Below are 22,727 nucleotides of genomic sequence, written 5' to 3'. Positions count from 1 at the left end.
TTTGATCTCCCGTCAATCATCCATCTGGTCAAATTTAATAAAGTTTTTTGAAGCAGTGTAGAGATCAGAAGCTGGGATTGTTCTCTTTAGAGCAGAGTTCTGCTCCTTGGTGCCTGTAATATCAACAACAACAACAACTTGTATTATAGAAACATAGAAACATAGAAAATAGGTGCAGGAATAGGCCATTCGCTCCTTCGAGCCTGAACCGCCATTCAATGAGTTCATGGCTGAACATGCAACTTCAGTACCCCATTCCTGCTTTCTCACCATACCCCTTGATCCCCCTAGTAGTAAGGACTTCATCTAACTCCTTCTTGAATATATTTAGTGAATTGGCCTCAACAACTTTCTGTGGTAGAGAATTCCACAGGTTCACCACTCTCTGGGTGAAGAAGTTTCTCCTCATCTCGGTCCTAAACAGCTTACCCCTTATCCTTAGGCTGTGACCCCTGGTTCTGGACTTCCCCAACATTCTTCCTGCATCTACCCTGTCTAAACCTGTCAGAATTTTAAACGTTTCTATGAGATCCCCTCTCATTTGTCTGAACTCCAGTGAATACAAGCCCAGTTGATCCAGTCTTTCTTGATATGTCAGTCCCGCCACCCCAGGAATCAGTCTGGTGAACCTTCGCTGCACTCCCTCAATAGCAAGAACGTCCTTCCTCAAGTTAGGAGACCAAAATTGTGCACAATACTCCAGGTGTGGCCTCACCAAGGCCCTGTGCAACTGTAGTATAGCACCTTTAACATAGTAAAATGTCCCAAGGCGCTTCACAGGAGTGTTATGCGATAAAGATTTTGACACCAAGCTGCATAAGTAGAAATTAACACAGGTGACCAAAAGCTTGGTCAAAGAGGTAGATTTTAAGGAGCGTCTTGAAGGAGGAAAGAGTAGAGAGGCAGAGATGTTCAGGCAGGGAATTCCAGAGCTTGGGACCTAGACAAGAGAAGGCACGGCCACCAATGGTTGATCGATTATAATCAGGGATGCTCAAGAAGGCAGAATTTGAGGAGTGCAGACATCTCAAGGGTTTGTGGGGCTAGAGGAGATTTTAGAGATAGGGAGGGGTGAGACCATGGAAGGATTTGAAAACAAGGATCAGAATTTTGAAATCGAGCCATTGCTTAACCAGAAGCCAACATGTAGTTCTATTCCACGGTGAATTTAATATCAGAGTGTAATCCCATTCCACAGTGCCTGTACCTTTAATATCAGAGTGTAGTCCCATTCCACAGTGCCTGTACCTTTAATATCAGGGTGTAGTTCTGCTACGCGGAGATTGTGGGGGTGAATTTCTGCTGGAGTTCTCCGTATTTCCATTGTCTCTGGGGCTCTTGTGCCAGAGTTGCGGTGGAGCAGGGCAAGCACCCCTTGCCAAGGTTCACTCCCTGCACCTTTTGAATGAGTGTCTGCGTTGCATGTTTAATGCTGACTTTTGACCCCTTTTCAGACGAGGTTGAATTTGACTCCTGTGGTAAGCGGGAAGACCGAATGATTCAAAAAAGGAGCCGGATTATAGGAGGATCTCCCGGCAACTCCCCCTGGACTGTGAGCCTTCGCAACAGGTAAAATATACAGGAGCAGCCCAGATCGGCAGGCCTCCTGGAGATCCAGGGTTATGGATTGCCCTCACAAGGCCCAGTATGCTCCCTCACACAATGCCTCCTCCGCCCTGCATGAATAATCCCGGGATTAATCTCCCGGACACTAACAACCCAGAAGAAAAATCAGAAGAAGCATTAAAAAATGGTGGGATTTTTAATTTTTTTGAACACTTTCATTTATTAGTTATAAAATTATTTTGTCATGTGATAAAACCACCGGAAACATATCCAACCAGAGCTGGTAACCTGAGTGGGGATCATAAGAACATAAGAAATAGGAGCAGGAGTCGGCCATTTGGCCCTTCGAGCCTGCTCAGCCATTTAATAAGATCATGGCTGATCTGATCATGGACTCAGCTCCACTTCCTCACCCACTCCCCATTCCCTTATCGCTCAAAAATCTTGTCTATCTCCACCTTAAATTTATTCAATGACCCAGTCTCCACAGCTCTCTAAGGCAGCGAATACCACAGATTTACAACCCTCTGAGAGAAGAAATTCCTCCTCATCTTTAAATGGGCGGCCCCTTATTCTGAGACTATGCCCCCTAGTTCTAGTCTCCCCCATCAATGGAAACATGATGGAATATTCCTTCCCCGTCCTCTCTCGCTGATTCTGTTGATTTTCTTGAAAACATTTGCGTTTTATTGATTCTTTTTACTTTCTTTTCAGGAAAGGGAAACATTTTTGTGGCGGTAGCCTTGTGAGCAGGAATTGGGTCATCAGCTCAAAGCAGTGTTTTTCCTCCTGGTACGATTCAACTGTTAAGTACATTGAGCCAGTGTGCCGGATCATTGAATGTATTCTGAGATTGCCCTGTGCTGTTTGGTTTGGGGCGTGCAAAAGGCCACACACAGTGCTATAGAGCTGTAAACACGGACGTTGAAGGCTCAGTGAGTAAATGCACAATGGTACTAAGCCAAACAAACCAGAAGAGCCCTGGTTTGATCCCTGATCTCAGTCAGAATTGGGGCTACTACAGATGACCAAAGTACCAGTATTGGAGGAGGGAAGGAGACTGGGAAGCAAAGAGCAGTGAGCAGTCTAGCCATGCCAACTGGGCCTAGGCAAGACACTCTCTGCCCAGAGAGAGGTCAAATCCAGTGGAAGGATCACCTTCTACATGATACTCTCCAGTGGATACTTGCAGAGGTTGGGGCGGGGGATGGTGGTGGGGAAGTCAAGACCAGCCCTACAACCAGGAACTGGTGAGGTGCCTGGGAGCTGAGAGAAGGAGGGGCACAAATTGGCTGGGAATACTATCCTGGTGCCCTCCTTCGCTGACCTCGCCTTATTTTGCGGGCAGGCACTTCAATTGTTTGGGGCAGTCGGGCATGGTGAGGAGCGGGTCGGGGTGTGCATAGGCTCCAGCCACGTTCCCCTCAGCCCCCTCTTTGAAAGAGCTACCCAATTAGTCCCACTACCCTGCTCTATCCCCTTAGCCCAGAAAATGTCTCCTTTTCAATTCCCTTTTGAAAGTTATTATTCCACCACATAGTGCAATCTAGATCATAACAACTTGCGTAAAAAAACCTTCTAATTTACCCCTGGATTTTTTGCCAATTATCTGAACTCTGCGTCCTGTGGTTACTGACCCACCTGCCAGAGGAAACAGTTTCTCCTTGTTCACTCTATTAAAACCCCTCATTCCTAATCGTTTTCATTTACTGAGTTTATTGCACACTTTACTCGACACCTTAAACAGGACCTCTGCTTCGTTTATGCTCTTTTACAATGCCTAATATCAATTATTGATTATATGGCTGGGTCACAAATCTATCCTGTACCCTGGGGTTTATTTTTGAATCTAGTGCAGACTGACGATGTGAAGTCTCCCCTCACTGATCAGCTTCTAGGTGCAGTGGGTTTGGGGAATTTCAACCCCAGTTTCTACTTTGGAGCAAAATGCATCAGTCCCACTCAGACAGGTCTCACGGATACACTGCAGTGAGGTGGGAGGGGTGCACACTGTTGGATCAGGCCTGGAGTGTCCGATGGGACAATGTAGCGGGATCTTTACTCTGAGTCCAACCCATGTCGAAGAATTGATGGCACCTGATGCTGAATCAAAGCCCCCAAAGCTTTATTGCGCTGCAGTCCCCTCACTCACATGGAGCTCAAACATCTGAAAGGTATCAGCCCCCTGATTCTTCCGAGAGACTGCGAGTCATTTTTCCGTTTTTGGAGATTCTGTTCTTGATCAACAAGGAGAAACTAAATGAATAATGACACAACGTATCAAATAACACAGCTGGATTGGAGAGAAAATGGGCACCTGCAGTTAAATTGATTACATTTCAGACCATTTCAGATGTGCAGAAGGTAAGAACGAGAATGGGAATCTGATGAACCCTGTACTAGACCACCCCCTAGGTAACCAGTCCTGCTATCAGTCATGAAATGTGAAATCAATATAGTCTCATTTTGTGTCTTTGACTTCTAGTTACGCTGAGTTCAGGGGATATGAGGCCTGGATGGGAACCGTGCTCAAAAATCCCAGGTCAGATGACCCAGACAAGCAAGCAATCCCCATCCGAAAGGCGGTGTGTGGACCGAACGGCTCTAACTTAATCATGTTGGAGTTAGAGAGGTACCTTAGCCAAAAATGCGGTCATTTCTCATTGGCAGTTCTCTAGCCACCTTCTTGACATTTGCTTTTCAAAAAATGTATTCATTCTTGGGATGTGGGTGCCGCTGGCAAGGCCAGCATTTACTGCCCTGAGAAAGCGGTAGTCATGTATAGACCAGACTGAGTAAGGACGCCAGGTTTCCTTCCCTAAAGGACATTCGTGAACCAATTGGGTTTTTACAACAATCCAACAGCTTCATGGTTATTTTTATTGATCCCAGCTTTTTATTCCCATTTTTTAAACTGAATTCCAATTCTTAAACTCCAAGCGATTTGAACTCATGTTCTCCAGATTAGTTCAGGCCTCTGGATTACTAGTCCAATAACATAACCACTACACCACTGGATCCCTATTATGATATTTGATTCGACATTCTCATTTTACTTTGAACCAATCAGCATTAAAAAAAAAAGGTGTAACTGAAAAAATGTGATGGATAAAGCAGAAAAGAAGCGGTGGGAAATTGCGACAGGAAATAAGTGATACGTTTGCAGGAAGTGTGCACCATAGACAATACTTCTAGAATTAACAGCTGATGTCCAGTGACGGTGCTCATGGTGAGTCGGAGCTTTATAAGACCAGGGGTCTTCTGCCAAGTAGCACTGTGAGGGACATTGATTGACTGGGAGTGGGAACAGTCTCTGTGGTCATGGAGGCTGCAGAGAGTAGTTCTTGGGAGCTTTGGGACTGGTCCCGGAATCTGGTATCAGTGAGAGAAAGATCGTGATATCTGGTAGCATGGGGAAGAGAGAATTCCAGAGCCTTGGAAGGGTGATCTGCCTGTTTGTGAGCGCTGAGAAGGTGGTAAAGTCCTGTGGACGGGAGTCTAGAGGTCTAAGAGGACTGGGGAAGGAGGTGTGCACAGGGTGAGACTGCAGCAGGGCTCACCAGGGTCTGGCAGTGGGGTTGGGTGGTAGGGTCCAGCAACTTTCAGGTGGAGAACAGCTGATAGGAGTGTGCCTGAACTGCTCCAGGCTCCATTTGTGCCATCAGGTAAAGCCCCCACTCATCAGGTAACCCCCTCCCCCCACTTCCACCCATCAGGCAAAGCCCCCACCCTTCAGGTAACTCCCTCACCCCATTCCCACCCATCAGGCAAAGCCCCCACCCATCAGGTAACCCCCTCCCCCCATTCCCACCCATCACGCAAACCCACCACCACTTTGCCATCAGGAAACCCCTCACCCCACCTGTTACCATTCTTCAAAGCCGTCAATGGCATCTTTTAGGCAGTCAAAGGCAGCCCCCCCGCCCCCCCCCCCCCCCCATCGCTCCCCAAAGACAAAGACAAATTACCTTAATGCCCCAAAGATGCTTTTCGGTCTTTCTCCTGGAGATAGTTTAGAACCAAAATTAAGAGGGAGGGGCCTACTGTGATTGACACGATGCTGAGTGCAGTAGCAGGAACCCAATAATTCAAGCAGTCAGGCTAGGTTTAGATCAATTAACACAAAATGAAACCCTCTTCAATTTTTCCATTGTGAAAAATAAATCCATTCTCTGTGGAAAGAAGGTTCCAGAGATAGCAGGGTCTGTCTGTACCCAGGGACAGAGGGTAGCAGGGTCTGTCTGTACCCAGGGACAGAGGGTAGCAGGGTCTGTCTGTACCCAGGGACAGAGGGTAGCAGAGTCTGTCTGTACCAGGGACAGAGGGTAGCAGGGTCTGTCTGTACCCAGGGACAGAGGGTAGCAGGGTCTGTCTGTACCCAGGGACAGAGGGTAGCAGGGTCTGTCTGTACCAGGGACAGAGGGTAGCAGGGTCTGTCTGTACCCAGGGACAGAGGGTAGCAGGGTCTGTCTGTACCCAGGGACAGAGGGTAGCAGGGTCTGTCTGTACCCAGGGACAGAGGGTAGCAGGGTCTGTCTGTACCCAGGGACAGAGGGTAGCAGGGTCTCTCTGTACCCAGGGACAGAGGGTAGCAGGGTCTGTCTGTACCAGGGACAGAGGGTAGCAGGGTCTGTCTGTATCAGGCGCAGAGGGTAGCAGGGTCTGTCTGTACCGGGGACAGAGGGTAGCAGGGTCTGTCTGTACCAGGGACAGAGGGTAGCAGGGTCTGTCTGTACCAGGGACAGAGGGTAGCAGGGTCTGTCTGTAACCTGGGACAGAGGGTAGCAGGGTCTGTCTGTACCAGGGACAGAGGGTAGCAGGGTCTGTCTGTACCAGGGACAGAGGGTAGCAGGGTCTGTCTGTACCAGGGACAGAGGGTAGCAGGGTCTGTCTGTACCAGGGACAGAAGGTAGCAGGGTCTGTCTGTAACCTGGGACAGAGGGTAGCAGGGTCTGTCTGTAACCTGGGACAGAGGGTAGCAGGGTCTGTCTGTACCAGGGACAGAGGGTAGCAGGGTCTGTCTGTAACCTGGGACAGAGGGTAGCAGGGTCTATCTGTACCAGGGACAGAGGGTAGCAGGGTCTGTCTGTACCCAGGGACAGAGGGTAGCAGGGTCTGTCTGTACCAGGGACAGAGGGTAGCAGGGTCTGTCTGTACCAGGGACAGAGGGTAGCAGGGTCTGTCTGTACCCAGGGGCAGAGGGTAGCAGATTCTGTCTGTACCGGGACAGAGGTTAGCAGGGTCTGTCTGTACCAGGGACAGAGGGTAGCAGGGTCTGTCTGTAACCTGGGACAGAGGGTAGCAGGGTCTATCTGTACCAGGGACAGAGGGTAGCAGGGTCTGTCTGTACCCAGGGACAGAGGGTAGCAGGGTCTGTCTGTACCAGGGACAGAGGGTAGCAGGGTCTGTCTGTACCAGGGACAGAGGGTAGCAGGGTCTGTCTGTACCAGGGACAGAGGGTAGCAGGGTCTGTCTGTAACCTGGGACAGAGGGTAGCAGGGTCTGTCTGTACCAGGGACAGAGGGTAGCAGGGTCTGTCTGTACCAGGGACAGAGGGTAGCAGGGTCTGTCTGTACCAGGGACAGAGGGTAGCAGGGTCTGTCTGTACCCAGGGACAGAGGGTAGCAGGGTCTGTCTGTACCAGGGACAGAGGGTAGCAGGGTCTGTCTGTACCCAGGGACAGAGGGTAGCAGGGTCTGTCTGTACCAGGGACAGAGGGTAGCAGGGTCTGTCTGTAACCTGGGACAGAGGGTAGCAGGGTCTATCTGTACCAGGGACAGAGGGTAGCAGGGTCTGTCTGTACCCAGGGACAGAGGGTAGCAGGGTCTGTCTGTACCAGGGACAGAGGGTAGCAGGGTCTGTCTGTACCAGGGACAGAGGGTAGCAGGGTCTGTCTGTACCCAGGGGCAGAGGGTAGCAGATTCTGTCTGTACCGGGACAGAGGTTAGCAGGGTCTGACTGTACCGGGGACAGAGGGTAGCAGGGTGTCTCTGTACCGGGGAAGAGAGTAGCAGTTTGGCAACACTGGGAGAGGATTGATGAGATGGTGCACTGGGATAGAGGAGGTGGAGGAAGTAGTAAACAAACGAGGGTAAAGGTTCCGTGTTCTCCATGTTCCAGAAGAGCTGCCGTCTCGGAACAAAGGCAAGGGATTCCTGTGTCTGGTAGATTTGAAGGAGGTATGTCTCTGGGAGCCCTGGGGACCAACACGTTGTGGGTACTGAGACTGGGTTCATGGAATCTGGCATCTGGAAGCACAATGAAGTGGATGCCAGAATCTGGAGGAAAGAAACAAAAGGAAGATTTGATTTTATATAATAAGAACATAAAAAATCGGAACAGGAGTCAGCCATATAGCCCCTCGAGCCTGCTCCGCCATTCAATAAGATCATGGCTGATCTGATCATGGACTCAGCTCCACTTCCCCACCCGTTTCCCATATCCCCTTATCCCCTTGTTAGCGTTAGTGTTTTCTCAGAAGAATCACTCAACACTCAGAGTCGGTTCCAATGCTGATGCAGCTTTTATAACGCTCAGCGGGGAGGAAACACACAGGACCGTATCCAGGTTTCTCTTCACAGAACAAAGAGTTACATGTACCTTTATATGTTTCACAACAGTTACAAAACAGTTTACTACAGTTACACAGCCCATCACGGCTGGACACAAGCCAATCACAACGATTATAGATTACATATAGGTTCTTTTAACCCAATAGAATTCTCCTAGTATCCAGGGAACCATATGTTCGGTTATTGTCAGCTTGGGCTGATCGATGGCTTTATAGGTTCTCTCCCTAGTTCTTTCATCTGGGAGAAATAATTGGTATATAGCCTTGTTTACAGCAAATGGTTTCCCTCTTATCTTTCTTCCTGGGGAATTAATTGGTTTATGGCCTTGTTCACAGGAGATGGTTTCCTTCTTATCTCTGTCTTCCCAGGCATTCCTACAGTGGGCCTCACAGGGTTATTGCTCGGTCAGTGAACGTTCAACAGTTCACAGTTTGACTACCTGATTTCCCATAATGCTTGGGCAGCCATTTTATGTGTGTGTCCATTTAAGCTTATGTGAGTTTTAAATATCCAGCAGGTGCCTAATGCCTAAGTCTATATATATTTCTACTCTCTACAACACCCTTATCAGTTAAGAAACTGTCTATCTCTGTCTTAAATTTATTCAATGTCCCAGCTTTCACAGCTCTCTGAGGCAGCGAATTCCACAGACTTACAACCCTCTGAGAGAAGAAATTCCTCCTCACCTCAGTTTTAAATGGGCCTCTTATTCTAAGATCGTTCCCTCTAGTTCTAGCCTCCCCCATCAGTGGAAACATCCTCTCTGCATTCATCTTGTGAAGTACCTCATAATCTTATTCGATAAGATCACCTCGCATTCTTCTGAATTCCAATGAGTAGAGGCCCAACCTACTCAACGTTTCCTCAGAAGTCAACCCCCTCATCCCCGGAATCAACCTAGTGAACCTTCTCTGAACTGCCTCCAAAGCACGTATATCCTTTCGTAAATATGGAAACCAAAACTGCACGCAGTATTCCAGGCGTGGCCTCATCAAGACCCTGTATAGCTGTTGCAAGACTTCCCTGCTTTTATACTCCATCCCCTTTGCAATAAAGGCCAAGATACCATTGGCCTTCCTGATCATTTGCTGTACCTGCATACTATCCTTTTGTGTTTCATGCACAAATATCCCCAGGTCCTGCTGTACTGCGGCACTTTGCAATCTTTGTCCATTTAAATAATAACTTTTGATTTTTTTCTGCCAAAGTGCATGACCTCACAGTTTCCAACATTATACTCCTTCTGCCAAATTTTTGCCCACTCACGTAGCCTGTCTATGTCCTTTTGCAGATTTTTTGTGTCCTCCTCAAACATGGCTTTTCCTCCCATCTTTGTATCGTCAGCAAACTTGGCTACATTACACTCAGTCCCTTCTTTCATGTCGTTAATATAGATTGTAAATAGTTGGAGCCCCAGCACTAATCCCTGCGGCATCCCACTAGTTACTGATTGCCAACCCGAGAATGAACCATTTATCCTGACTCTCTGTTTTCTGTTAGTTAGCCAATCCTCTATCCATGCTAATATATTACCCCCAACCCCGTGAACATTTATCTTGTGCGGTAACCTTTTATGTGGCACCTTTCACAACCTCAGGACTGCCCAAAGCGCTTTACAGCCATTAAATTATTTTTGTAGCATGGTCACTGTTGTTATGTAGTAAACGTGGAAGCCAATTTGCGCACAGCAAGCTCCCACAAACAGCAATGTGATTATGATGCGATAATCTGTTTCAGTGATGTTGTTTGAAGGATAAATATTGACAAGGACACCGGGGATAACTTCTCTGTTCTTCTTCAAATAGTGCCATGTGATCTTTTACGTCCACCTGAGAGGTTTACCATCTCTTGCGAAAGACGGTATCTGCGACAGTGCAGCGCTCCCTCAGTACTACATTTGAGTGTCAGCCTGGATTACACGCTCAAGTCTCCCCATTCAGCACTGGATGCATGCACCAATCTCTGATTCTTCTGTATTTTCACCCATACAGCCTTGTGACTTTGAACAGTCGGGTTGCTGTGATATGTCTACCCCCTCAGCGGTACATCGTTCCTGAAGGGACTAGATGTGAGATAGCAGGATGGGGAGAGACCCAAGGTAAGGGCAGCTTTCAGCACTCGAGTAAAAGTTCAAACTGCACTCGCATTGGTCACCCTTCACATGGACCCTTAATAGCGGTCTGAACCAATTTGCGATTCAAACTACTAACGCAGTGGAAGGAAAAGGACCTGCTCTGGTGTAGTTCCTGAGCTCGGGTCGAGCGTGACATTGGTGGTGATGGTGGTCACGAACTGAAATCCTAACCAATGATTTCACCCCTTGATTAACAAACAGCAAAAGAAAGAAAGACTTGCATTTATATAGTGCCTTTCACGACCACCGGACGTCTCAAAGTGCTTTGCAGCTAATTAATTACTTTATGGAGTGTAGTCACTGTTGTAATGTGGGAAACGCAGCAGCCAATTTGCGCACAGCAGGCTCCCACAAACAGCAATGTGATATTGACCAGATAATCTGTTTTATTGATTGGGGATTGGCCAGGACCCCAGAAACAAAAGGTGGGATAAGTTAGATCGGTAACTGTTAACATATTGCAGCGCATGGGCAATGCCCTTTCGGTTCCTCAAACAAACTGGATGTTCACTATATTGCAGTACTTGCAAGGCATGGATCCATAATAATGGGATGGGCAGTTCTTGCAGTATATATTTTGCCAAAGCAGGAAATGACAGAATACCACCTGGTACAGCTAGTGAGAGAAGGTGACGAGCAGGGCTGTTTGGTGTGATTGGAGCATGGGCAGATACAGCAGGAGCGGCGAGGTCGGGGCGAAGGAGTGGCGAGAGACTGTAGAGGGATGTGATCGGGGCCCAGAAGAGGCGGGGGCCCAGGGACAGCACGGGCCAGCCCACACTGCGATATGCGCGCGCACTAGGTCCATGCAGCAGAGCTGGTCTCCAGTCGTCTTGGTCAAGCCTTGCCACTGGACCAAGACCTAGCTCTGTCGAACCCGTGTGGTAGCTAGTGTGCAACGGTCACCACACGTTAAAAAAATCCACACACAGGCATCTTCCACCCTTCGACATGTAGTTCGGGACCTGGAATATTAGGTCCTTCATTGAAACACCTGTGAATTTTTTGACATGGAAGCAAGTCATCCTCGACTCGAGGAACTGCCTATGATGATGATGATTGGTGTGTCCAGGGCGTTATGGGACAAGACTTTGTATTGCCGTTCAGGCCAGAAATAACAAGAGTGACGATCCAAATCTTTAATGGAAGTTTCCTGGGTATTGCCATTGGGCTATCCGCTCAGAGCCAGTCGGACCAAGCCCCTGTGCCATCTCTTGTTCCAGCTCTTTGTCTCCCTAATTGCTTCCTCTCGCTGTGTAGGCACAGGCAATGATGATGTCCTGAATATCTTGACCATGCCAGTGATGAGTAACAAGGAGTGCAATCAGTATTACAGAGGCCGTGTGATTGAGACGGAGATCTGTGCTGGGACTGTTATACGGGGAGCTGGAGTGTGTGAGGTAAGAGACGAGGGCTGAAACAAATTGTGGCGATCAGTAACAGCAGGTGAAGGAGGACCCTGGCCGGCACACTGTCTGGGGCCCAGAGCGCGGGTATCGGAGTTTATGATAGTGTGTACGCATTTGCCAGAGATCCCACACTGAGCCAGCAGCACATACTCCTTATTTGGGTTTGGGACATTTTGTCAGCAGAGTTAAAATGATGAATCCTACTACCCATCTAAGCCGTTTTATATGTGGCTTCCGCATGTTTGAAATGACCGTGTGGAGGGAGCTTCAACCTACGCTACACCTGAACCAGGAGTGCTTGGTGGGGCATGTAATAGAGGCCTATATAATACGCACATCTGCCAATGTTTGATGCTGCCTCTCGATGGAATCTCCACCGCCTGTGGAGCCATTGAGAGGCACAGCCTGCAGAGTGGGTGGGACAGGGTAACAGTGCGGAGCCAGTGAGGGGAACAGGTCTGTAGAGTGGGAGGGACAGAGTAACAGTGTGGAGGGTGAGAGACACAGAGTGGGAGGGACAGGGTAACAGTGCGGAGGGTGAGAGACACAGAGTGGGAGGGACAGGGTAACAGTGCGGAGGGTGAGAGACACAGAGTGGGAGGGACAGGGTAACAGTGCGGAGGGTGAGAGACACAGAGTGGGAGGGACAGGGTAACAGTGCGGAGAGTGAGATGCAGCCTGCAGAGTGGATGGGACAGGGTAACAGTGTGGAGGGTGAGAGACACAGAGTGGGAGGGACAGGGTAACTGATATGTCCTTACTATACAGTATAAATGCACACAAGGCCCTTACTTGAGAGAAGGTCACTCTGTGACCAGTTGCCTTTATTACCAAAACCTCAAGTGATGAAGGTGGGTGGAGCTACCTCTTTTATACCTGAAAGTCCAGGCTAGGAGTGCCTCCCACAAGTTCACCCCTTGTGGTCAACGTTCTCAAGGTGTACAACTTAGGTCAGCTTATACATGGATTACAATGATAGTTGAATACATGACATCACCCCCCCCCCCCCCCCCCAAAGTCTTATTGGGATCACAGGTTAAGTCTCTCTGGTGGTTTACGCTCCCTTGTAGAGCGCCTGAGTTGGGGCTCCGGTTGTTGGGCGCTGGTCTGAGTGTCTGCTGTTTGCGGTGCCTCAGGCCTGTCCAGACTGCCCACAGTGACTGGGCTCTCCTCCACTTGGTTCCGCTGTTCGGTCACCTGTGGTGGACTAAACTCTATGTAGTGTTCTTCCTCTGCTTCTTCTATGGGGTTGCTGAACCTCCTTTTAGTTTGATCCACGTGTTTGCGGCAGATTTGTCCATTGGTAAGTTTAACTACCAAAACCCTAATCCCCTCTTTGGCAATCACAATGCCTGCAAGCCATTTGGGCCCTGCAGCGTAATTAAGGACAAAAACAGAGTCATTGACATCAATATATCGCGCCCTCGCATTCCTGTCATGGTAGTCACATTGTGACTGACGCCTGCTCTCAACAATTTCTTTCATAGTAAGGTGTATAAGGGATAACCTCGTTTTGAGCATCCTTTTCATTAGCAGCTCTGCGGGTGGAACCCCTGTGAGCGAGTGTGGTCGGGATCTATTGGCCATCAGGAGGCGTGATAAGCGGCTTTGTAGGGAACCCCCTTGGATTCTGAGCATCCCCTGTTTGATTATCTGCACTGGCCGTTTGAGGCTGGCTTGAACGGTGCCGTTCTGACATAGTTGATTCCATTGCCTGCCATGAAGTCCTGGAATTCAGTGCTTGTGAAGCACGGGCCATTGTCGCTGACCAAAACATCCGGTAGACCATGGGCGGCGAACATTGCCCGTAGACTTTCTACCGTGGCAGAGGATATGCTTGAATTTAAAATGGCACACTCAATCTGTGATGTATGTAGCACACAAATCACTGACTCCACACGTCTGGTGTTGATCTAACTGCTGTGACCTTAGTCCTTTATTGAACAGCTCCAGATTTCTCCACAGATGTGGTGGGCAGTCTTTTATATTGCCTCGTGCAGGTACTTTCAGGTCTCTCACCACAATGCCCTCTGTGGTGCACCATTGTACTTATCATACATTTAATGTACCAGAGCAATACACAACATCACTGCCCCCCGCAGTTGAAAAAGCCGTTGCTGGAATCCCCTGAATCGATAAACGCATTAGCCCATTGGTAATGTTGGTCACAGATCCACGTCCCTGAATTTAAACACAGTGACCATTTAGCATTGAAATATTAACTCTTGTCGTAATTTGCAATTCATGTCCATTATTTTAAACACAGTGACCACCCAGCATTAAAATATTGCTTCTTGTCATAAATCCATCATCCTACATTCACATGGCACACTTAGGCTCGCTCTAGCCTTACAAAAGTCCAAAAGTCTTTATGTGGGGACCGCAGTGGTGTGAGGGCCTTTTAAGATGCCCGGGAGCATTTCCCTTTTAAGACACCATCTTGTGACTCCCACGAGGCTTGCATTGGGCGCCGCCATCTTAGGTGTTCAGCTGGCCGAGAAAGAAGGAGAAGAAACACGGAAGGAGGGAAAGGGAAACACAGAAGGTGGGGAATTTTGGGGAAAGGTTTCAGGCATTTATCCACGATCCTCTTCCTCTGGCGCTGATGCTGGACTTACTCGATGCTGGCGCTCTCAAACTCGGCGCGGCATTTCGTTACAGCTCCCGCCGTGGCCGCCTCTCCCGTTGCCTCCGTGGCCACCTCTCCCACTGTCTCCGTGGTCGCCTCTCCTGCTCCCTCCGTGGCCACCTCTCCTGCTGCCTCCGTGGCCACCTCTCCTGCTGTCTCCATGGCCACCTCTCCTGCTCCCTCCGTGGCCACCTCTCCTGCTGCCTCCGTGGCCGCCTTTCCCGCTGTCTCCGTGGCCACCTCTCCTGCTGTCTCCGTGGCCATCTCTCCTGCTGTCTCCGTGGCCACCTCTCCCGCTGCCTCCGTGGCCGCCTTTCCCGCTGTCTCCGTGGCCACCTCTCCCGCTGTCTCCGTGGCCACCTCTCCTGCTCCCTCCGTGGCCACCTCTCCTGCTCCCTCCGTGGCCACCTCTCCTGCTGTCTCCGTGGCCACCTCTCCTGCTCCCTCCGTGGCTACCTCTCCTGCTGTCTCCGTGGCCACCTCTCCTGCTCCCTCCGTGGCCACCTCTCCTGCTGTCTCCGTGGCCACCTCTCCTGCTCCCTCCGTGGCCGCCTTTCCCGCTGTCTCCGTGGCCACCTCTCCTGCTGTCTCCGTGGCCACCTCTCCTGCTCCCTCCGTGGCCACCTCTCCCGCTGTCTCCGTGGTCGCCTCTCCTGCTGTCTCCGTGGCCTCCTCTCCTGCTCCCTCCGTGGCCACCTCTCCTGCTCCCTCCGTGGCCACCTCTCCCGCTGTCTCCATGGTCGCCTCTCCCGCTGTCTCCGTGGCCTCCTCTCCCGCTGTCTCCGTGGCCTCCTCTCCCGCTGTCTCCGTGGCCACCTCTCCTGCTGTCTCCGTGGTCGCCTCTCCTGCTGTCTCCGTGGCCGCCTCTCCTGCTGTCTCCGTGGCCTCCTCTCCTGCTCCCTCCGTGGCCGCCTCTCCTGCTCCCTCCATGGCCACCTCTCCTGCTGTCTCCGTGGCCGCCTCTCCTGCTCCCTCCGTGGCCGCCTCTCCTGCTCCCTCCATGGCCACCTCTCCTGCTCCCTCCGTGGCCACCTCTCCTGCTCCCTCCGTGGCCACCTCTCCTGCTGTCTCCGTGGCCGCCTCTCCTGCTGTCTCCGTGGCTACCTCTCCTGCTGTCTCCGTGGCCACCTCTCCTGCTCCCTCCGTGGCCTCCTCTCCCGCTGTCTCCGTGGCCGCCTCTCCTGCTGTCTCCATGGCCGCCTCTCCTGCTGTCTCCGTGGCTACCTCTCCTGCTGTCTCCGTGGTCGCCTCTCCTGCTGTCTCCGTGGCCTCCTCTCCTGCTCCCTCCGTGGTCGCCTCTCCTGCTCCCTCCGTGGCCGCCTCTCCTGCTCCCTCCGTGGCCACCTCTCCTGCTCCCTCCGTGGCTACCTCTCCTGCTCCCTCTGTGGCCACCTCTCCTGCTCCCTCCGTGGCTACCTCTCCTGCTCCCTCCGTGGCCACCTCTCCTGCTGTCTCCGTGGCCACCTCTCCTGCTGTCTCCGTGGCCGTCTCTCCTGCTGCCTCCGTGGCCACCTCTCCTGCTGCCTCCGTGGCCACCTCTCCTGCTGTCTCCGTGGCTACCTCTCCTGCTCCCTCCGTGGCTACCTCTCCTGCTGTCTCCGTGGCCGTCTCTCCTGCTGCCTCCGTGGCTACCTCTCCTGCTCCCTCCGTGGCTACCTCTCCTGCTCCCTCCGTGGCCACCTCTCCTGCTGTCTCCGTGGCCACCTCTCCTGCTGCCTCCGTGGCCACCTCTCCCGCTGTCTCCGTGGCCACCTCTCCCGCTGTCTCCGTGGTCGCCTCTCCCGCTGTCTCCGTGGCCACCTCTCCTGCTCCCTCCGTGGTCGCCTCTCCTGCTGCCTCCGTGGCCACCTCTCCTGCTGTCTCCGTGGTCGCCTCTCCCGCTGTCTCCGTGGCCACCTCTCCTGCTGCCTCCGTGGCCACCTCTCCTGCTGTCTCCGTGGCCACCTCTCCTGCTGCCTCCGTGGTCGCCTCTCCCGCTGTCTCCGTGGCCACCTCTCCCACTGCCTCCGTGGCCACCTCTCCTGCTGTCTCCGTGGCCACCTCTCCTGCTGCCTCCGTGGCCTCCTCTCCCGCTGTCTCCATGGCCACCTCTCCTGCTGTCTCCGTGGCCACCTCTCCTGCTGTCTCCGTGGCCACCTCTCCTGCTGTCTCCGTGGCCACCTCTCCTGCTGCCTCCGTGGCCGCCTCTCCTGCTGTCTCCGTGGCCACCTCTCCTGCTGCCTCCGTGGCCGCCTCTCCTGCTGTCTCCGTGGCCACCTCTCCTGCTGCCTCCGTGGCCGCCTCTCCTGCTGTCTCCGTGGCCACCTCTCCTGCTGTCTCCGTGGCCACCTCTCCTGCTGTCTCCGTGGCCACCTCTCCCGCTGTCTCCAGCCCACATCCCCGCAATGTGCCCGCACCTGTAGCCTTGAGTGGAGGCTGAGGCTGCAGGATTGCTTGGGGCCAGGAGTTCTGGGCTGCTGCTGCAGCTCCAGCTCGGTTGCCGCTGCCCTTTGGAAACCCGGGGAGCAGCAGTCTGCGGAGGAGTGAAGAAGGCTTCCCATCACCCACGGACCTTTCCCATCCAACTTCTGCCGAGGAGCGTCGGCCCATCGCCTGCAATGACCCATAAAAGTAAACTGTGCATCACGCCCCCGTGAGATACCTGTACATCCACTCTGCCGAGAACAGGTATCAGTTCCTTCGTGTAAGTACGTAGCTTTGCTGTGACCGGGACCAGCTTGGGTCGTACAGCCGGGTTACCCCACAGTTTTTCAAAAGTTCTCTGACTCATCAACGACGGACCCGACCCCGTAACCACTGCCATACTCACTGGGACTCCGTCAATTTTTACTTCCATTATCACTGGGGGCGAATCGTCGGTGCACGTATACAGTCCCAACACCTCATCTTCTGCCTGCTCCTCACTGAACAGTGGATCATCCCCCATCTCCTCAGCCACATGGTGAGTCCGATTTCTTTTACACTTGCGCTGAAGGTGGCCTTTAATGTGGCAGCATGGTGCTGCTTGATTGGCCCCCCTCAGCGGACTCTGAGTTCCAGGACCCCGAGATCCATGCTCTCTGCCCCGGGCAGAGTCACGTTCTGCAGTTTTGTCCATGGTGGCCGCTATCCTGTGGACAGTGCCTGCCGGGTTCGAGACTGTGTGGATCATTTGCTTGGTGCTGCACGTCAAGGTCATATATGCCCGGCTGATGGTGATGGCCTTTGTCAGGATGACTGTGGGTTCCGTGGCTAGCAGCTTGTGAAGGAGGCCCTCGTGGCCAATCCCCATGATGCAAACGTCCCGCAGCGCCTCGTCAAGGTGTGCCCCAAAATCACACGACGCCGCGAGTCTCCTGAGGTCTGGCCCTCGGGTCTGCAGTGACGGTAACATTTGTATCTGGCCGTGAGGATGCTCTCCTTCGGTTTCAACTGGTCACGAATGAGTTCAGTCAGCTCCTCATATGACTTGTCCCGAGCGCTCCCGGGTGCCAGCAAATCCCTGACGAGACAGTAAACCTCATCGCCACAACTGGAAATCAATATCGCCTTACGCTTCTCTCTCAGTGCATCCGTGTCCTCCATCAGATTGTTTGCTGTGAAGTAGTACTCGAGCCTTTCCGTAAAGGCCTCTCAATCATTGCCCATGGTAAAATCCTTTAGCGAGCCCAGAGTAGCCATGGTTGCGTGGAGTTCGTCCGCTTCCTTGTCACCAATGTGGTGTATGTAGCACACAAATCACTGACTCCACACGGTCTGGTGTTAATCTAACTGCTGTGACCTTAGTCCCTTATTGATCATCTCCAGAGTGCTCTACAGGTATGGTGGTCAGCCTTTTATACTGCCCCTTGCAGGTACTTTCAGGTTTCCCACCACAGCGCCCTCTGTGGTGCACCATTGTACTTATCATACATTTAATGCACCAGAGCAATACACAACACAATCCATTTGGAGTATGCGTCTACTACAACCAAAAACATTTTTCCCATGAAAGGACCTGCGTAGTCCACATGGATGCATGACCATGGCTTGGCGGGCCAGGACCAGGGGCTAAGGGGGGCTTCCCTGGGTGCGTTGTCCAGCTGAGCACACGTGTTGCACCTGCGAACACAAAGTTCCAGGCCTGCATCTATCCCTGGCCACCAAACGTGTAACCTGGCAATTGCCTTCATCATGACAATGCCCGGGTGCTCATTGTGAAGTTCTCTGATAAACACCTCTCTGCCCATCTGGGACATAATGACTCGGTTTCCCCACAGTAGGCAATCGGCCTGAATCGAGAGTTCATCCTTGCGCCTATGAAACGGTTTAAATTCCTCAGGGCATGCCCTGTACGTGGATGCCCAGTCCCCATTCGGAACATATTTCTTAACTAAAGACAGTAGCGGGTCTTTATTTGTCCAGACTTTAATCTGACGGGCTGTCACAGGTGAGCCTTTGCTTTTGAAAGCTTCACACAGCCATGATCATCTCAGCATCATGCTCAGTTGCCCCCTCAGTGGTGGCTAGTGGGAGTCTGCTGAGTGCATCGGCGCAGTTTTCAGTGCCCGGTCTGTGCCGAATTGTGTAGTCATAGGCGGCTAACGTAAGTGCCCACCTCTGTATGCGGGCCGAAGCATTCGCATTTATGGCCTTGTTGTCGGCTAATAGGGACGTTAGGGGTTTGTGATCCGTCTCCAACTCAAATTTCCTGCCAAACAGCTACCGGTGCATCTTTTTTACTGCATATACACATGCTAGCGCTTCATTTACTACCATCCAGTAGCCCCTTTCTGCCTGGGACAGACTTCTGGAGGCATAAGCTACTGGCTGTAACTGACGATTGGCATTCACATGCTGCAGCACACACCCGACCCCATAGGACGACGCATTGCACGTTAAAACAAGTTTCTTACATGGGTCATATAACGTTAACAGTTTGTTGGAGCATAACAAATTGCGTGCTCTATCAAAAGCCCTTTCCTGGCTGTCCCCCCAGACCCAATTGCGACCTTTGCGTAGGAGCACATGTAGCGGTTCTAACAGCGTGCTCAATTTGGGAAGAAAGTTGCCAAAATAATTCAGGAGCACCAGGAACGAACACAGCTCTGTCGTATTACGGGGTCTGGGTGCTCTCTGGATCGCTTACGTTTTGGACGCAGTAAGTCTGATTCCGTCTGCTGCTACCCTCCTCCCCAGGAATTCTATCTCTGGAGCTAAGAAGACACACTTCGCCTTTTTCAGTCTCAGCCCTACCCGGTCCAGTCTGCGTAGCACCTCCTCCAGGTTGTGGAGGTGTTCTTCAATATCATGACCCGTAATGAGGATGTTGTATTGATAAACCACTGTCCTTGGAATCGACTTGAGGAGGCTTTCCATATTTCACTGAAAGATCGCGGCGGCCGAACGAATCCCGAACGGACATTTCTTATACTCAAACAACGCCTTGTGTGTCATGATGGTGGTCAGCTTCTTCGAATCACTCGCCAGCTCCTGGGTCATGTAAGCTGAGGTCAGGTCCAATTTTGAAAAAAGTTTGCCACCGGATAGCATCGCAAAGAGGTCCTCCGCTCTCGGTAGTGGGTACTGGTCTTGGAGTGACACCCGATTGATGGCCTTGTAATCGCCACATATCCTGACTGACCCATCCGCCTTGAGGACCGGCACGATCAAGCTCGCCCAGTCACTGAATTCGACTGGCGAGATGATGCCTTCCCTCAGCAGGCGGTCCAATTCACATTCTATCTTTTCCCGCATTACGTACGGCACCGCTCTGGCCTTGTGGTGTATTGGCCTGGCGTCCGGGTTTATCTGAATCACTACCTTGGCCCCCATGAAAGTGCAGATGCCGGGTTGAAATAATGAGTCAAATTTGTCCAGGACCTGTAAGCGTGATACTCGCTCCACAGAAGAAATTGCATTGACATCGCCCCATTTCCAGTTCATGACAGCAAGCCAACTCCCCCCTAGTAGTGCGGGACCGTCCCCTAGGACAATCCAGAGTGGCAACCCGTTCTCCGAATCTTTGTGCGCCACGACTACCGTGGCGCTGCCTAGCACCGGAATGATCTCCTTTGTATATGTCCGTAGCTGTGCGTCAATCGGCAATAATTTTGGCCTCCTGGCCTTGGACACCCACAACCTTTCGAACTGTTTGATACTCATCAGGGACGGGCTGGACCCCGTGTCTAGCTCCATTGATACTGGGATGTCATTGAGGAGCACTTTCATCACTATTGGTGGCGTCCTGGTATATGAACTGTATATGTGCTCCACATGAACTCGTTGAACTTCAGCTTCCAGCAATTTCCCCCAGTATTCATTTAGACTCGTAGGGCTTACATCGGGCCCGTCCTCCTCATACATTAACCTGGCTGCGGGCTTCCTGCACATACGCGCCAAGTGACCGCTGACGTTGCAGTTTCTGCAGGTATATTGCTGATACCTGCAAGCTCTGGCTGGGTGTTTGCCTCCACACCTCCAGCATGAGCTGGAGGCCCCGTTGTTGGAAACAAAAGGTCCATTACTAGTCGATCGTCTCTGACTGTCTCTGTAACTGTCCTTAAGCGCACCATTAACAGGTGTTGATGGCCCCATTACTGGCCGCATTGTCCATTGCGATGGCATGAATCGCCGTTCAGCTAGCCATTGTCTCTGTTGAATGTCTGATTGCCCTTGTCTGCCTAGAGAACTGTGTACCGCGTTAACAATGTTGACTCCCTGGTCGTTTGCCGCATTTGAGCCCAGAATTTTGTCATACAGGAATAGGGTAACAGTGCAGAGGGTGAGAGACACAGTGTGCAGAGTGGGTGGGACAGGGTAACAGTGCAGAGGATGAGAGACACAGAGTGGGAGGAACAGGGTAACAGTGCAGAGGGTGAGAGACAGAGTGGGAGGAACAGGGTAACAGTGCAGAGGGTGAGAGACAGAGTGGGAGGAACAGGGTAACAGTGCGGAGGGTTTGAGACACAGCCTGCAGAGTGGGTGGGACAGAGTAACAGTGCGGAGGGTTTGAGATACAGCCTGCAGAGTGGGTGGGACAGGGTAACAGTGCAGAGGGTGAGAGACACAGAGTGGGTGGGACAGAGTAACAGTGCAGAGGGTGAGAGACACAGAGTGGGTGGGACAGAGTAACAGTGCGGAGGGTTTGAGACACAGCCTGCAGAGTGGGTGGGGCAGGGTAACAGTGCAGCGGGTGAGAGACACAGAGTGGGTGGGACAGAGTAACAGTGCAGAGGGTGAGAGACACAGAGTGGGTGGGACAGAGTAACAGTGCGGAGGGTTTGAGACACAGCCTGCAGAGTGGGTGGGGCAGAGTAACAGTGCAGCGGGTGAGAGACACAGAGTGGGTGGGACAGGGTAACAGTGCGGAGGGTGAGAGACACGGGTCTGCAGAATGGGGAATGAGATGAGTGCTCCATGTTTGGAAAACCCTTCCTCAAGTGAGATGGGCTTCAGGGACGGTATCTGTTACTGCGCTTGTGTTCCCATCAAACCTAACGCAGTTTGTGATGTCTTTCAGCGGGATTACGGTGGGCCCCTTGCTTGTTTTGCCCATGATTGCTGGGTGCTGGAGGGAGTCATCATTCCAGGCCGTGGGTGCGGTCGGCCCAATCGGCCCGGGATCTTTGTACGAGTCGCAATGTTTGTGGACTGGATAAAGAAAGTCATGGAACTGTAGACATGAGGATCAGAGCTCATGCTTTCAATGGGAGATGTAACAACCAGCAGCTGCACCTGCGATGCCATAAATATGTCTGTCCTCTGGGTGCCGGAGGGACTGGAATGCATCATCACGCCCGGCAACCAAATTTTAATTTATTTTATGATTTAAAGTTTAATTTGTCTTAATTGCCGGGGTTTTTAGTGTCCCCCTCCCCTTTTATAGGGGGCATTTGTAAACTTTATGATTTTATTGCCCCAAAAAATCACAAAAAAAACCAAAAAAAGAGGGCAGGTATAAGTGTCTGGAGTGTCCCCCAGATCGGGGGGCACTCGATCTAATGTTTGTTTTGTACTCCCTAAAAGAGTTATTTCTGTCCTCACTGCCCAGCACCTGTTTTTGATGCAACATTATTTTTGTGTGGCTGTCAGAATAATCACCTTTAACTATTTTGCAGAACTGAAAAGTGGTTTAATGTTCAAACCTCATTATGTTGGCAGGGTTTGCTATTCAATGCAGTAATGGATTAGTTAAGTTATGTACGAGATGCTTATTTCATTAAATTGCAGATTTTCAATCAGCACTGCTTTTGATAGGTCATTGAGGTGTGCTACAGTTCTTTCCATACTTCTATCATTTTTAGGAATTGATGACAATTAATTCTACCCTCCTTTACAGTTGCATCTGTGTGTCTCATCACGTATACCCACACAGCACACAGTACAGTCAGTGTATTGTATAGTAAATGTCATATTCCTGAGAATGATGTACTTTTTATTATTTTATATGTTCTATT

At 51.4% G+C, this 22,727-nt stretch overlaps 1 protein-coding gene across 3 annotated transcripts in view; it reads left to right on the top strand.

The window, feature by feature from the left end:
* mst1 (macrophage stimulating 1) overlaps window positions 1-22,495 on the top strand; it is a 127,267-nt gene extending 104,772 nt beyond the window's left edge. For 2 of the 3 annotated variants that reach the window (XM_070895862.1, XM_070895861.1), the window contains 6 exons: window positions 1,455-1,569; window positions 2,281-2,358; window positions 4,052-4,198; window positions 10,130-10,236; window positions 11,533-11,672; window positions 21,791-22,495. In XM_070895862.1, the coding sequence (XP_070751963.1) occupies window positions 1,455-1,569; window positions 2,281-2,358; window positions 4,052-4,198; window positions 10,130-10,236; window positions 11,533-11,672; window positions 21,791-21,949 (746 nt within the window). In that variant the 3' untranslated portion in view covers window positions 21,950-22,495. Of the gene's footprint in view, window positions 1-1,454; window positions 1,570-2,280; window positions 2,359-4,051; window positions 4,199-9,943; window positions 10,101-10,129; window positions 10,237-11,532; window positions 11,673-21,790 lie in introns of those variants that run through there. The other variant, XM_070895863.1, reaches the window with a different exon arrangement.
* The last annotated feature ends 232 nt before the right edge of the window (window positions 22,496-22,727 follow it).

Source organism: Pristiophorus japonicus, chromosome 12 (genome assembly GCF_044704955.1).
Source record: "Pristiophorus japonicus isolate sPriJap1 chromosome 12, sPriJap1.hap1, whole genome shotgun sequence".
Classification (NCBI taxonomy): domain Eukaryota; kingdom Metazoa; phylum Chordata; class Chondrichthyes; family Pristiophoridae; genus Pristiophorus; species Pristiophorus japonicus.
Note: the sequence above shows the minus strand (reverse complement) of the source record. Positions and strands in the feature narration are given on the sequence as shown.